Source organism: Lepidochelys kempii, chromosome 24, assembly GCF_965140265.1.
Source record: "Lepidochelys kempii isolate rLepKem1 chromosome 24, rLepKem1.hap2, whole genome shotgun sequence".
Taxonomy (NCBI): domain Eukaryota; kingdom Metazoa; phylum Chordata; order Testudines; family Cheloniidae; genus Lepidochelys; species Lepidochelys kempii.
The window spans coordinates 14667744-14683954 of NC_133279.1; the positions used below are offsets into that span (position 1 = coordinate 14667744).

At 58.0% G+C, this 16211-nt stretch overlaps 1 protein-coding gene across 3 annotated transcripts; it reads left to right on the forward strand.

The window, feature by feature from the left end:
• The first annotated feature begins 2991 nt into the window (after positions 1–2991).
• LOC140902478 (trypsin-like) lies at positions 2992–15919 on the forward strand. Of its 3 annotated transcripts, none has more exons than XM_073322589.1 (7): positions 2992–3187; positions 9566–9820; positions 12094–12174; positions 13461–13623; positions 14091–14344; positions 14857–14993; positions 15734–15919. In XM_073322589.1, the coding sequence occupies exons 3-7, from the start codon at positions 12135–12137 to the stop codon at positions 15884–15886; spliced, it is 747 nt and encodes a 248-aa protein (XP_073178690.1). In that variant the 5' UTR covers positions 2992–3187; positions 9566–9820; positions 12094–12134; the 3' UTR covers positions 15887–15919. The 3 variants fall into 3 exon arrangements, with proteins under 3 accessions (XP_073178690.1, XP_073178692.1, XP_073178691.1); XM_073322591.1 differs by having other exon boundaries at positions 12098–12174; XM_073322590.1 differs by having other exon boundaries at positions 9584–9820.
• The last annotated feature ends 292 nt before the right edge of the window (positions 15920–16211 follow it).

Genomic DNA, 16211 nt, shown 5'->3' on the forward strand with positions numbered 1-16211 from the left:
AACCTGCATCAGCACCGCGCCCAGCTGTGTCTGAGGCGTCAGTGAACACCATGAAGGGCTTGTCAAAGTCTGGATTTACCAGCACTAGGCCCCTGACCAGAGCCTCCTTCAGAGCACAGAGAGCCCTCTGGCATTGCTTGGTCCAGACCACCTTGCCTGGCTTTCCCTTCTTGCATAGCTCAGTGATGGGGGTGGCTATGGAGTGAAAGTGGGGCACTACCTCTGATAGAGCCCCGCCATCCCAGTAAAGGTCTGGACCTGTTTCTTAGACTGGAGAGTGGGTCAGTCTCTGATCACCCCCACCTTGGCTGGCTCTGGCTTTAGGCAGCCGCTCCCCACTTTGTAGCCCAGGTATGACACCTCTGCCACCCCCTCCTTGCACTTCCCAGCTTTTATAGTCAGTCCTGCATCCTGGAGCCAGTCCAGCATTTGTTTAACCTGGGAAACATGGTCCTCCCAGGTCTGGCTAAAAACACAGGTATCATGAATATACGCAGGGCAAAATTCTCCATCCCCTCGAGTAACCAGAGTCCTGACTGGCTTCGTATGGAGCAGTTCCAGAGCATTGGTCCTGTGACTCCGTAACAACTGGTGGCAGAAGTGGGATGAACTGCACCCTGTGGACGGAGCATCCTGCAGTAAGTGACTGGGGAGCAGTAAAAGGAAGAGGGATTAGCGAGAGACGGGCGTGCTGAAGGCTCCAAGAGGTGCGGTTCCAGGAGGTGGAGGAGCCTACGGCTTAACTCCGAGAGAGAGTGGACCCCCGAGAAGGGCTGTTGCACTGAAGGGTTCCTCCCATGGATCATAGGGAGCTGAGAGAGCACAGGCCTGTGAGTCCGTGACCACTTGGGAACTGCGTGGAGAAGGCCTATGAGCATCTCCTCAATAAGGACCTTGTAGAGCTGTGCAGAGAGAGGGCTGTGCATTGGAAAACTCACCAAGGCGCAGCTAATTGCTCAGTTGGAAGAGGAGGATCACTCTAAGGAGCCAGGTCTTGACCCAGATGGGGCCGTGAGAGAGGCTGGGAACAGCCAGGCAACCCCAGGGCCCACATCGGTTCCTGACCCAGCTGGGGCCATGAGAGAGGCTGGGAACAGCTGGGTGTTCCGGAGATCCATGCTCCCGACCAGCAGGGAGTCTCCAACAGGTTCCCCGTCGGTGGATCTGAGACGGATGGAACTGGAGCTGACATTGAGGGGGTCGGAGGACCATGAGAGACAGGGGAGGCATGAAGCAGAACAGCAGGAGAGACAGAGGCCGCAGGAACTGGCGATGGCTGAGCTCCAAGGCAGAGGGACCCATCCAGGAGAGAGTTGGGTGCCAATTCTGCGGGAAATCTTGACACTGAATTGCTGCCCCAGGTTAAAGAGCGGGGAGAGATAAACGCCTGTCTTGCGGCCTTTGGGAAGGCTTCAGCTGGAACCAGGCTGACCCTGCGGAAAGGCTCCAGTGTCTAGCCCCTTGCACGGCCATAGAGCTGTTTAGCCAGATGGGTGGGGTGGCCAACTAGCTCTCACTCCTGGCCCCAGCATATATGTCTGCCTGTGCTCTCCTGGGCTCCGGCCCCTTGGATCCGGTCTGGAGGGCTGTGACCGCAGGCAGCGAGAGGGAACTGGTGTCACTCTCCTCTCCAGCTGCTGAGTTCTAGACCGAGCTGCAGAAGGATCCTTCCTTAGAGAAGCTGGGGAACTTGCTGTCTCCAGTGCAGCGAAACCCCGGGGGGAAAGGCTGCCAGGAAAGAGTCCTGTGGGAGAAGGGGTTCCTGTACCGGGAACGGGCTCCCCCAGGGGAAGCGGAACCGTGGGGGATCCGGAGGCAGCTGGTGGTCCCCCAGAAGTACCGCCGCAGGCTGCTGTAGCTGGCCCGTGACGTCCTGCTCTCGAGACACCAGGGGATCCGGAGCCCCAGGCAGAGGCTGCTGCAGAAATTTCCCTGGGCTGGAGTCTGGGACGCCGTCCAGCAGCACGGCAGGTCCTGCGACCCCTGCCAGAGGGTGGGGAAGGTCCGGGATAAGGGTAAAGCAGCCTTCAGGCCCCCGCCCATCATAGAGGAGCCTTGTCAGAAGGTGGCCATGAACATCATGGGGACCTTCAGCAAGGCGACCAGGGCAGGGAAGAAATACAGCCTGGTGGGGGTGGATTTCGCTACTCGCTACCCTGAGGCGGTGGCTCTGTCCTCTATTGAGGCAGACACCGTGGCAGACGCGCTGCTGACCATTTTCAGCAGAGTGGGGTTCCCCAAGGAGGTCCTTACAGACCAGGGGTCCAACTTCATGTCAACCCCGCTCCAGTGTGGCGTCCAGCAGACCTGGACCTCGGCGTATCACCCTCAATCTAACAGGCTGGAGGAGAGGTTCAATTGGACTCTAAAGATGATGCTGAAAACCTTTATGAACCAGCACCCACAGGACTGGGACAAGTATTTACCCCACCTGCAGTTTGCATGCAGGGAAGTGCCCCAGGAACCCCGTTCAGGGCATCTGGCCTGGGTTCCTCCAAGATGGACTTGGTTGAAAGTCACTGATTTCTGTGCTAACAAGCTCTGTTCTACTCTATGTACCTGTCAACTAATAACCCTTCTGTGTTACATGCCGGCTGTTGTGCCCTGTGCTGCCCAGAGACACAGCGAGGGACAATCCCTGCTGTATGGGAGGAGAGTGAGGGGACCCCATGACTTGGTGAGGGACGAATGGGAGGGGAAGGCCTCTCCCGATAGAGAATCAGTGGTGGAGTATGTACTGGCTTTCCAGGAATAGCTCACTGAGCTCATGGGTTTGGCCAGAGGAAACCTAGCCAGGGCCCCAGGGAAGCAGAAGGTCTGGTACAATCACTCAGCGCAGGCCCGCTCCTATGCTACAGGGAACCAGGTGTTGATTCTCATTCCCGGAAGGAAGAACAAGCTGCAACCTGCCTGGGACGGCCCATTCAAGGTCATCAGGCAGTTAAATGAGGTGAACTATGTGGTGAAACCGTCCAACTGGGCACACCGTCACCGGGTGCACCATGTCAACCTGACGGAGCTGTACTGTGGAAGGGAGAAGCTGATGCTGGTTGTGTGTGGCCAGTGGGAGGAGCAGGGAGACGATCCCTTGGCAGATCTATTCCCTGAGACAGGAGCCGGCCCCCAGCTGGAGTCAATCCCCCTCTCTGCACAGCTAACCCCTGCCCGGCAGGCTGAGATCAAAGAGGTACTAGTTTGTATAAGCAGCTGGTTTCCAACCGGCCTGGGCTCACTAACCTGGTTGTCCAACCGGGTGGAGACGGGAGCTGACCCTCCCATCAGGTGTTCCCCATTCAGGGTCACTGGGAAACCTGCCTAGGCCCTGGAGAGAGGGGTCAAGGATGGGCTGGCTTTAGGGGAGATTCAGCCGGTCTCCAGCCCTTGAGCCTTTCCCGTGGTGCTGGTCCCCAAGAAGGACGGGCCGATCCTCTCTCTGAGCACACTGTCGGAGCAGTCAGCATCCCTGTTCTCACCGTGCGCTTCCTACAGCGAGTCTGCCTGGGCAGGACCCCTGGGGAAGCCAAAGGGGACCCCTGGGGAAGCCCTGCGCCCCAACTCCACAGCCAGCTGTGACGCTCAGCCGGCCTGTAACACAGAAGGGTTATTAGTTGACAGGTACATAGAGTAGAACAGAGCTTGTTAGCACAGAAATCAGTGACTTTCAACCAAGTCCATCTTGGAGGAACCCAGGCCAGATGCCCTGAACCCCCCTCTTCCAGTCCCCCACAGCAGACTGCCCTGGCCCCTGCTGCCTGGCCTCCAACAAGCCCGTTCTCCTCCTCTGGTCTTTGTCCTCCTTCCCAGGCAAAGTGTCACCTTGTCACCTCCCCCTCCTGGGTCTCAGGTTATGAAGGGCATTGGCCATACCTTAGTGCAGGCAGCTGGGCAGCCTCACCTTCTCTGAGGGCCTCAGCAAAAGTCATGCACCCAATTCCCACTGTCACGGAGTCCCTGGGCGATGCTCTGGAACTGCTCCCCATGAAGCCAGTCAGGACTCTGGGGTAGTCGCCTTTCTGTGAGCAGCCTGTCTTCAGGACACACAGCTCACACGGCTTCCACCTTCCTGCATCTGACCTCGGAGCATTCAGCATCCTCTGCCCCTCCGTGCGCTTCCCCCCAGTGAGTCCACTCAGGCGGGGCTCCTGGGGAAGCCAGAGGGTCCTGCACCCCAACTTCGCAGTCAGATGGGACTCTCAGCCAGCCAGTAAAACAGAAGGTTTATTAGACGACAGGAACATGGTCTAACACAGAGCTTGCAGGTGCAGAGAACGGGACCCCTCAGCTGGGTCCATTTTGGGGGGCAGTGAGCCAGACAACCACGTCTGCACTTCACTCCATGTCCCAGCCAGCCCCAAACTGAAACTCCCTCCAGCCCCTCCTCCTCTGGGCTTTGTTCCTTTCCCGGGCCAGGTGGTCACCTGATTCCTTTGTTCTCCAACCCTTTAGCTCTCACCTCGCAGGGGGGAAGGGCCAGGCCATCAGTTGCCAGGAAACAGGGTGTCGGCCATTCTCTGTGTCCAGACTCCTGCACACACCGGCCCTCTAGGGCTCTGCAATGATCATACACCCTTACCCCACCACCTAGATACTTAAGAACTGCCTAGGGGAAACTGAGGCACCCCCACACTATTCAGAGGAAACATTAAGAAGAGTCCCACTTCGTCACATCTCTCCCCCCTTCGAGATCGAACTGAGCGGGGTCACGTTAGCCGGTGACCTGGGGAAGTTCGAAGCCACCAACGTTCCCATGGATGCCCCAGCCTTCCTTGGTAGGAGTTACACAAGGCCCTTCCAGTTTCACACCCTCCCTTAGGTCAGGGGTGGTCGATAGCACTCGCAGGCCGCATGTGGGAAGGTTTATGCAGCCCATGCCCTTTGGCCACCCCAAGAATGTCTCCCCATTGACCATCACATTCTGCTCCCACTGGAGATCCGAGGGGCCTGGCCCCAGGAAACTCCACACAGACATATAGGTTGGGACCAGGAGTGGGAGCCTGTCCACATCCCCAACCATCTGGATGACGGAGTCTATGGCCTTGGGACCCAGCAAGGGAGCTAGACACCGGGGCTTTTCCGCAGGGTCCCCTTGGTTCAAATCACCAGCCTGCTCAAAGGCAGTGAGGTGGCATTCACATCCCCCCCTCCTTAACCAGGGGCAGCAATTTAGTCTCGAGGTTCCCTGCGGAACTGGCCCCCCGGGGTCTATCCCCACTCACCCCGGGGAGGTCCCCTAGGCCTCTCCACCCCACCACCGCCAGTTCATGCTGCTGCTGCTTCTGCAGCTCTTTCTCGGGCTCTCGCTGTCTCTCACAGTCCTCTTGCTCCCTCGGACTCAGCTCCAATCCCGTCCATCTCCGATCCCCCGATGGGGAACCCGATCGTGAAGACCCCCGTCTGGTCGGAGACAGGAGTCTTCGGGATGCCTGGCTCCAGCTCCAGCTGCTCCCAGATCCTGCTATAGCCCCATTGGGGGTCAGGAATCTGTTCCTTAGAGCGGTCATCCTCCTCCAGCTGCACGATTAACTCTGCTTTGGTGAACTTTCCAACGCTCAACCCTCTCTTTTTGCACAGGGTTACAATGTCCTTCCTAAGGAGACGGTGACAGACCATCACTCCGCTCCTCCCAAGTTGTTGTGGACTCACAGGCCCATGTGTTCTCAGCTCCCCACGGTTTCCAGGGAGAACCCCTAGTGTGCCAGCCCTTCTCGAGGTCACCACCTCTTTGCCAGGGTCGAGCTGCAGACTCCTCCGCCCCTAGGACTGCTCACTGCAATCCCCAGGGGAACCCTGTTACTGCAAAAGTCCTTCTCTCTCCCCGGGCCAAGCTGCAGGCTCCTCCGCCCCTGAGACTGCTCACTGCAGTCCCTAGGGGGACCCCATTACTGCACAGTCCTTCTCGCTAGTCACACACTCCCAGGGGTTAACCGCCCCCCGAAACCGCTCCTCTCTGAGCCTTCAGCATGCCTGGTCCTCGGCAATCCCCCTTCGTGTTACTGCTCCCCAGTCACTTACTGCAGGAAGTGCCATCCACGGGGTGCAGTACATCCCACCGCTGCCACCAGTTGTCACGGAGTCCCTGGGCGATGCTCTGGAACTGCTCCCCATGAAGCCAGTCAGGACTCTGGGGTAGTCGCCTTTCTGTGAGCAGCCTGTCTTCAGGACACACAGCTCACACAGCTTCCACCTTCCTGGGTCTGACCTCGGAGCATTCAGCATCCTCTGCCCCTCCGTGCACTTCCCCCCAGTGAGTCCACTCAGGTGGGGCTCCTGGGGAAGCCAGAGGGTCCTGCACCCCAACTTCGCAGTCAGACGGGACTCTCAGCCAGCCAGTAAAACAGAAGGTTTATTAGACGACAGGAACATGGTCTAAAACAGAGCTTGCAGGTGCAGAGAACGGGACCCCTCAGCTGGGTCCATTTTGGGGGGCAGTGAGCCAGACAACCACGTCTGCACTTCACTCCATGTCCCAACCAGCCCCAAACTGAAACTCCCTCCAGCCCCTCCTCCTCTGGGCTTTGTTCCTTTCCCGGGCCAGGTGGTCACCTGATTCCTTTGTTCTCCAACCCTTTAGCTCTCACCTCGCAGGGGGGAAGGGCCCAGGCCATCAGTTGCCAGGAAACAGGGTGTCGGCCATTCTCTGTGTCCAGACTCCTGCACACACCGGCCCTCTAGGGCTCTGCAATGATCATACACCCTTACCCCACCACCTAGATACTTAAGAACTGCCTTGGGGAAACTGAGGCACCCCCACACTATTCAGAGGAAACATTAAGAAGAGTCCCACTTCGTCACACCCACCACCTAGGCATTGGTGCAGCACACAGGGAAACTGAGGCACACACGCTATTAGTATAGGACAGTAAGACTCACACGCAACATAAGGTGAAAAACCTCACTTTGTCACAGGATCCCATTTGGTACATTCCTCACTGCCGCCCTCTGCCATGGACCCCACTTGGTATGTCCCCCCACTACCCTCTCCCCTGCTATGGACCCCACTGGGTACACGCCCCCACTACCACTACCACCACTATGGGGGGCAGAGTTAAGGGTGTGCAAAGGGAAGATTGTGGGGGCAGCATTAAGGTTTAAGGAGTGGAGTTAAGGTTAAGGGAGCAGTGTTACTGTTGAGGCAAAGTAGTTAAAGTTGAGGGAGTAGAAATAAGGTTGAGGGGACAGAGTTAAGGTTGCAGGGGAGAGTTAAGTTTGTGGGGGCAGAGTTAAGGTTGTAATACCTCATTGTGGGAAGGTGAGAGCTAGCGCTGTACTGTTAGGTAACTTCACTTTCCAGGTCCTCTCTGTGTTGGGGGTGAGGCACATGTGCTGCATGTGTGTAGCCCAGATGGTTTCACAACAAAACATCAGCTGTGCAGAAACTATGATTTCTATTGCAACAATGCCCCAAGACCCCGTTGTGCTGAGCCCCGTGGGAGAGCTCCACACCCTGGAGAATTCATAGTCTAATTACCTGGGGCAGACAAAGGCTGGGAGGGTAAACAAAGGCACAGAAAGGGGAGGTGGCACTGCGGGTCCATAGCAGACTGGGGGATAGATCCCAGGAGTCCTGAGTCCCAGACCCACTGCTCTAATCACTAGACCCCACTCCCTCACCGAGCTAGGAATAGAACCCAGGAGTCCTGGCTCCCAACCCCCCAGGTCTAACCCATTAGACCCCACTCCCCTCCAAGAGCCAGCTGAGAACCCAGGAGTGCTGGCTCCCAGCCCCCCCATACTTTAACCACTAGACCTCATTCCCTTCCCAGAGCCAGGTGAGAACCCAGGAGTCCTGACTCTCAGCCCTACCTTCCATCCACTGTCTCCTACCCACTAGCCCACACCAATTGGCCTGCAGCCTCCTAGATACTGGTGATCCCCACCATGGAGTCCCCTGAGAGTTCAGGGGGGTCAGGAGCCAAGAAGACTCCCCACCGCACACACACACACCCAGTCACAGGGAAGTTTTCGGCCTGGAATCTCCTCGCATCGCCTGGTATGCAACCTGCACGCACTGGGGTGGAGCGCTGGCTCCCCCTACTGGGCCTCAGAGCCTGTGATTGGCTTGGCTAAGTCAGCAGGCCCTTAGCACCGTCTGGGGAGGCAGGCGCCTGCTTGGAGGGCCCTGGTTTGATCCCCACCCAGGGACGCCCTGGCAAGTCGGCACCATTCCCCAGCCTGAAGGGGCAGCTCCCTGCATGCAACTGGCCAAAAACAAGCAACGCCGCCCCAGCCACCAGGTGGCACTCCTGGGCCTGCGGAGAGGAAGGGTGGGGCAGTGGTTAGAGCATCAGCCAAGCTGTCACAGTCAAGGCCCTGCTCTGCTGGCCTCTCTGTGCCACCCTGAGGAAGTTACTTAGCCTCACCGTGCCTCAGTTTTCCCCTCTGTGCTTCAGTTTCCTCTCTGTAAGGGGGGATAAAAGCACTGCCCTACGGGGCACATGGGAAGGGGAGGGGAAACATGAGTGAGGTGGGGGGTGGAATCGGGGCCCGAGTCTCGCACAGCGCAGTGCGTTCGGGCCTGGGAGCAAAGTGCCGCTAAGCCTCAGGACCGAGCCGAGGAAGCAGAGACAGCGCCAAGCTGGCCTGCCCCAGCATGAGTAGTGTCTCTTATGTGCATTACGGTACCTACCCCAGCTGAGATCGGGGCCCCGTCACGCCACGTGCTGCCCAGAGACCCAGCGAGGGACAATCCCTGCCCCAGCTGAGATCGGGGCCCTGTCGCGCCACGTGCTGCCCAGAGACCCAGCGAGGGACAATCCCTGCCCCAGCTGAGATCCGGGCCCTGTCGCGTCACATGCTGCCCAGAGACCCAGCGAGGGACAATCCCTGCCCCAGCTGAGATCGGGGCCCCGTCACGCCACTTGCTGCCCAGAGACCCAGCGAGGGACAATCCCTGCCCCAGCTGAGATCGGGGCCCTGTCGCGCCACGTGCTGCCCAGAGACCCAGCGAGGGACAATCCCTGCCCCAGCTGAGATCGGGGCCCTGTCACGCCACGTGCTGCCCAGATACACAGTGAAGGACAATCCCTGCCCCAGCTGAGATCGGGGCCCTGTCGCGTCACGTGCTGCCCAGAGACCCAGCGAGGGACAATCCCTGCCCCAGCTGAGATCGGGGCCCTGTCACGCCACGTGCTGCCCAGATACACAGTGAAGGACAATCCCTGCCCCAGCTGAGATCGGGGCCCTGTCACGCCACGTGCTGCCCAGATACACAGTGAAGGACAATCCCTGCCCCAGCTGAGATCGGGGCCCTGTCGCGTCACGTGCTGCCCAGATACACAGTGAAGGACAGTCCCTTCTCCGACACACAAACACACAATCACACTCGCCTGACTTGATTCTCTAACCTGCTGCAACGCAACTAGTTAGCAACTCCATTAGCACCAGCCAGGCGTGCCCTCTAATTTCAGTGAGACCTACATAAATTATCTCTTGTATAATCCCAAAAACACGACAGCTCCGGCTTCCTTCCCCCGCATCTGGGCCATGTGAGCTGCCCCTAATCCCCAGCTTGCATGGGCCTCACAATCAAGCACCACCCCTTATCCCTTTTGCCGGTGACACCCAGGCTTTATTTGACGCCAAGGCAAGGAGAGAGAGGCTTCGGAGGGTTAATGACAGGCTGAGAGGCGTGGGACAGCCCTGCCCTGCACGCTGCTTCGAGGGCAGCGGGTTCCAGGGCCGAAGGCAGGTTATAAGCCAAGCACACAGAGGATCCAGCAGAGAGGAGTCTGTGGACACAAGCCAACGTGACTCTGCTTGCTGGGGAAGCCAAGGTGCCAGGGGAAGTTCCTCCACCCAGTGCACGGATTACCCAGCTCCGGTGAGGGCAGATTTCTGGTTGATCTCTGGGCTGAGCCAGTTTGGGGGGACCGCAGTGGAGGGGGACGCCAGGACGGCTCGGTGGCCAGTACAGATTGGTGAAGGGTAACACTGCTTCTGCTTCATCTCGGTTCATTCAGGAGGGGAACCACACAATGGATGATTCCCGTGGCCTCCGCTTGACAGAACTCGGGGCCAAGCGCTCCGGGGCACTGTCTCCGCAGACCCTCCTCTGTTATCGGATTCATAGACTCCAAGGCCAGAAGGGACCATTGTGATCATCTAGCCGGACCTCCTGTAGAAGGCTGGAGAACTTTCCTCACTTAATTTCTGGTGGAACCAGAACAGAGCATTTGGCGAAAACAGCCCATCGGGATTGCAGAATTGCTGCTGATGGAGAAGCCATGAACAGCCTTTGATGAAGGGCAAGGGAGTGATTGTGGATTTGTGTTTGGCATTCGGTTAACAATAGGAAGGGTCAGTTTGGATGATCACAGAGGTTCTCATCTGGCTTTATAATTGGCAAAGCTAGGAAAATCACAAGATTGGCATGAAAAATCATGAGATTTAACACCAATAATAATCCAGGCAAATGAAACCGCGTTGTACAAAATGGGAGGCTAAAAAAATCACTCTGCCTTCAAAGCAAACAAAGAAACTGTTTAAATAACATGCAAAAAGCCTTTTAGCATTGAAAATGGATGGGTTCTAACACTTTCTCGTTTTGAAAGTTTCTGAAATTGTTTTTTTTTTAATGTGGTTTTGAAATTGCTGCTTAATTAATAGACACCCAAAAAGTCAATTTTGAAAATTGTTTATCGTGGAACCAGAAGTCAAGAAATGCTTCAGAATGAAAAAAATAAGTTGGTTTTAAATTTCAGTTAAAAATTGTCAAGGAACGTTTCAAATGTGGCAAACCGGTTCCAGTTTGAAAAAACCAACTGCATGAAAACCTGTTTACAAGTTTTCAAGTTACCCAATGTCTTGCATCCCCCCTCCCCAAAAAAATATTTAAAATGTCCCACAAATTCTTGAAAATTCCCCCCCAAAATTTGCAAAATTTCCCCCAATTCTTGACATTTTCTCCAAACATTTTGAAAATGTCACCTAAATTCTTGACCTTTCCACCAAACGTTTTGCAATTTCCCCAAAGTTCCGGATTTTCCCCCTTTTTAAATATTTTGTGTGGTTTCTTGAAATTTTCTGCAAAATCCTTGAAATTTTCCCCCAAATATTTGAATTTTTCCCAATATTTGAAATTTTCCTACAAAGTTGCAAAACGTTCTCTAAAAAATCTTGAAATTTTCCCCACATGTTTGATATATTTGGGGATGGAGGGGTGGGTGGATGGATGTGTTTGGGGACGGAGGGGATGGATGGGTGGATGGACAGACTTGTTTGGGGATGGGTGGTGGATGGACGGACGTGTTTGGAGATGGGGGGTGGGTGGACGGACGTGTTTGGGGATGGGGGGTGGATGGACGTGTTTGGGGATGGGGGGTGGATGGATGTGTTTGGGGATGGGGGGGTGAGTGGACGGACGTGTTTGGGGACGGAGGGGTGGATGGACGTGTTTGGGGATGGAGGGGTGGGTGGACAGACATGTTTGGGGATGGAGGGGATGGGGGTGGATGGATGGATGTGTTTGGGGATGGGGGGGTGGACGGACATGTCTGGGGATGGAGGGGTGAATGGACGGACGTGTTTGGGGACGGATTGGTGGATGGACACGTTTGGAGATGAGGGGTGGGTGGATGGACGCGTTTGGGGATGGAGGGGTGGGTGGATGAACGGACGTGTTTGGGGATGGGGGTGGGTGAACAGACATGTTTGGGGGTGGAGGGGTGGGTGGAGGGACGTGTTTGGGAATGGAGGGGATGGTGGGTGGGTGGATGGATGTGTTTGGGGATGGAAGGGTGGACGGACGGACGTGTTTGGGGACGGAGGGGAGGATGGACGCGTTTGGGGATGAGGGGTGGGTGGATGGACGAGTTTGGGGATGGAGAGGATGGACGGACGTGTTTGGGGATGGGGGGTGGATGGATGGACATGTTTGGGGATGGAGAGGTGGATGGACGGACTTGTTTGGGGATGGAGAGGATGGACGGCCGTGTTTGAAGATGGAGGGTGGGTGGACGGACGTGTTTGGGGATGAAGTGGCATCAAACCCAGAGCAGGTGGTGGGTGTCAGTGGGCGGAGCCCATGTTGTGGGGGCGGGCTAAGTTATCTGTTAATTTTCCCTTTTCCTTCTCTCCCCCGCCCCCCGTCCCAAGCCAGCACCCGCTCGCCCTGTGCATCACCACATCTGAGCCCCATGGAGCTGATGGCTCTCGCGCTGCTGGTGGTGACTGCAGGTGAGGGGGGTATATGAGAGAGGGGGGGCTGTGGGAGGGGAAGAGGGTGTGTAGGGAGGAGGGGGTTGTGTGCACATGGGGGGCTGTGTGTGCAGACAGGGACGGGGGGGCCATATGGGGGAAATGGGTTTTTGGGGGGGTGCATGTGTGCAGGGAAGGATTGTGTATTTGGAGGGGGAAGGGGAGGTGAGGGGGGGAGGGATGGGGGTTGCGGGAGAATGGGGAGGTGTGGGGGGATGGGGTGGGGGCAGAGAGAGGGTTGTGGGGGGATGGGAAGTGTGGGAAGAGGGAGAGGGTCATTGGAGGAGGGATGGGGAGGTATGGGGGCAGGGAGGGGTTGTGGGGGATGGGGGTGAGGGCAGGAGGGGGTTGGGGAAGGGGAGGGGTTGGGTCAGGGAGGGAGTTGTGGGGGGCAGGGAGGGAGTGGTGTGGGAGGGTTGTGCATAGCTGCAATTTCTGAGGGGGTCTGGCCATGACCTTTGCCCGCAGTGGGGTGGGGAGGCGTTGGACTTAAAGGGCCTGACGCATCTTAATGCATGAGCCACTTGGGCCTTGACTAGAGTATGGGGATAGATAGATAGATAGTTAGAGGGGGTGTGGGGGGATGGATGGATAGATAGAGGGAGTGTATGGGGATGGATAGATAGAGGGGGTGTGGGGGGATGGATGGATAGATAGAGGGGGTGTGGGGGGACAGATAGATAGATAGATAGAGGGGGGATGGATAGTAGTGATGTGGTGGGGCTGGATAGATGAATATTGGTGGTGTGGGGATGGCTAGTGGTCTGTGTAGGGGACGGATAGACAGCTAGAGGGGGCGTCCTAGATGCTGGAATTGGGGTTTTAGAGGTGGTGCTGCACCCCCTGGCTTGAAGTGGTTTCCATCATATACAGGGTTTACATTTTGGTCCAATGGCTCTCCGCACTCCCCACTATAGAAATTGTTCCAGCATTCCTGGGGGGTGTTGGGATGGATAGATAAAGCGGGGTGGGGGGATGGCTAGATAGATAGTGAGGAGGGGATTGTGGGGCTGGATCGATAGTGGGCTGTTTGGGGATTGATGGATAGATAGATCCATCAGTGAATCCTCTCCCATGGCTCCAGCAGCTGGGGATTTAAGACCCAGACAAAACACGGTGCCCCTTGCCCTAAAATCACTGGAACTGGCCCCACGACCCATTGCAGCAGCTCTGCCTGTGACCCCAGCGCCCGCCTGCTGGCCCTACCCCAATCTCACCCCAATCCTACCCCGGGCCCCTCGTGCTGACGTGGGGTTTGTCGACAGGTGCTGCAGTGTCTGCCCAGGACGACGGGGGCCGGATCATCGGTGGGTTCACGTGTCCCCCCTACTCCCAGCCCTGGCAGGCCTACGTCTACGGCCCGCTGCAGTGCGGGGGCATCCTGGTCGACAGGAGCTGGGTGCTCTCCGCCGCCCATTGCTACAGACCGTAAGTGTGTGTGCATGTGTGTCCCTGCTGCCCCCTGCTGGAGGGGATGGGCCCTGCTCTGTGTGGTGTGTGTGTATATATGTGCTCCCTGTTGCCCCCTGCTGGAGGGGCTCGGCCCTGCACTCTGTGGTGTGTGTAGGTTTGTGTCCCTGCTGCCCCCTGCTGGAGGGGATGGGCCCTGCTCTGTGTGGTGTGTGTGTGTGTATATATATGTGCCCCCTGTTGCCCCCTGCTGGAGGGGCTCGGCCCTGCACTCTGTGGTGTGTGTAGGTTTGTGTGTCCCTGCCGCCCCCTGCTGGAGGGGATGGGCCCTGCTCTGTGTGTGTCCCTGCCGCCCCCTGCTGGAGGGGCTGGGGCCTGCTCTGTCCAATTTCTCCCCCATTCCCAGGAGGGCGGCAGTGGCGGGGGTGGGTGGCCCGTGGGGCCAAGCCTCTGACTAGCGGCTCCCTCTTGTCCCTGGCGGCTAGCGGCCTGCGGGTGCGGCTCGGGGAGCAGAACCTGGCGGTGCAGGAGGGGCCGGAGCAGGACCGAGTCGTGGCTCGTGTCATCCTGCATCCCAACTACAACCGCTTCACGCTGGACAGCGACCTCATGCTGCTCAAGCTGGCGCGACCGGTCAACATTGGCCAGACCGTCCGCCCTGTCACGTTGCCCTCGGCCTGTGCAGCCACCGGGACCATCTGCCTCATCTCAGGCTGGGGTACTGTCACCAGCCCCCAAGGTAAGGCCGGGGAGGAACCGGGAACATCAGTCGGGAATGACTCCCGGGGCCTGAGTCAATCCAGTGTCAATCAGGAGTGAGTCCCTATATGTCCTTGGAGCTGACACCAGGGTGATTCAATAAGGAGTGACCCTGTGCAGGTCTCTGGGGCTGATTTGAGCCAATGTCACCCAGGCGTGACTCCCGGGGCCTGAGTCAACCCAGTGTCAATCAGGAGTGAGTCCCTATATGTCCTTGGGGCTGACACCAGGGTGATTCAATAAGGAGTGACCCTGTGCAGGTCTCTGGGGCTGATTTGAGCCAATGTCACTCAGGCGTGACTCCCTGGGGCTGATTCAACCCAGTGTTAATCAGGAGTGACTCCCTATGTGTCCCTGGGGCTGATACCAGGAGCGACCCCCTGTGGGGTCTTGGGGCTGATTCAAACCAGGGTCACTCAGGAGTGACTCCCTGGCACTGATTCAATCCGGTGTCACTCAGGAGTGACCCCACTGTCTCGGTATTTTCCCCAGCCACGTTCCCCAACCTCCTGCAGTGCGGATACGTCCGGATCGTCTCGGCCCAGAGCTGTCGGGCTTCCTACCCCGGCCGGGTCACCAACAACATGGTGTGCGCAGGGGTCATGGGTGGGGGCATTGACTCCTGCCAGGTGAGCCACAAACCACAGGGGTGGGGGGGCTCAGCCCACTCCCCTGGGTCTCTGCCATGACCCTGGGAAGGGAAGTCTCAGGGTGGGAGTGGGGATCTGGAAGGGGCTGGTGGATAGTTGGGGGGAGGGACAGGCACTGCCCCATGGGGGTGGAGGGGAGTGTGGACTGTGTGCCCCCCACACACACACACACATGAAGGGAGGTGGAAGGGGGGCACATAGGCAGCGCCTGTTGGGGGAAGGTCTGGCTCTACCCAAAAGAGTGGGCAGGGGGCACACACTGGGGGAGAGGTGGCCTGCCCCACAGTGTTGGGGCAGAGGCGGCCCAGATTCAGAGCCATCGTTTGCCACTTGTCATGGCAAAAGCAGGATGGGGATGGGGACCCAGTGGGGAGGGGGAGGAGCTGGGGGGTCTGGGTTTTCAGAGGGGATTGGAGCCCCATAGATCACGCTAGCTCCCCTTAGGGCAGGGGACCATGGACTGGGTCTACAGGTGCCCCTCAGTCCTGACCCGCAGCCCCCGCTAGCCCTGCCCTGGGCTCCTCCCACCCCCAGCTCTGCCGGCAGGCCTCACTCCCAACCCACAGCCCCCTCCTAGCCCAGCCCTGGGCTCCCCCCAGTCCTCCCAGCTCTGCCGGTGCCCCTCAAGCCTGACCCACAACCCCCTGCTAGCCCGGTCCTCGGCTCCCCCAGCCCAGTCGAGGGGGGTCGTTATGACGCAAGGTGTTGTCTCTCCACAGGGTGACTCCGGAGGTCCCCTGCTGTGCGCTGGGCAACTCCAGGGCATCGTGTCCTGGGGGCTGCAAACCTGCGCCCAGCCCAACAGGCCCGGCGTCTACACCAAAGTCTGCAACTATGTCGGATGGATCCGCAGAACCATCCAGCTGAACTGAGGACGGTGCCAGGGGGCAGAACCCATAATAAAGCCTGAGGAGCAGGGTCTGTGTCTTGGTGTCTCAGCTCCTGGGCCCCTGGGAGCGGTTGGACCCAGGTTCCACCAAGCAGAACCTGGCTAACAGCTCCTGTTTCTTCCCACCCCTGAACCAGGTGCATTAGGCACTGGTTGGGGCCCAAGGGCAGGTCCTAAAACACTGACATGGCAGGGAAATTTCTCTCAAGCAGCTGGTGCCCCTCACTACTGACCCACAGCCCCCTGCTTTCCCAGCCCTGGAATCCCCCCCAGCTCTGCCAGTGCCCCTCAATCCCAACATGCAGCCC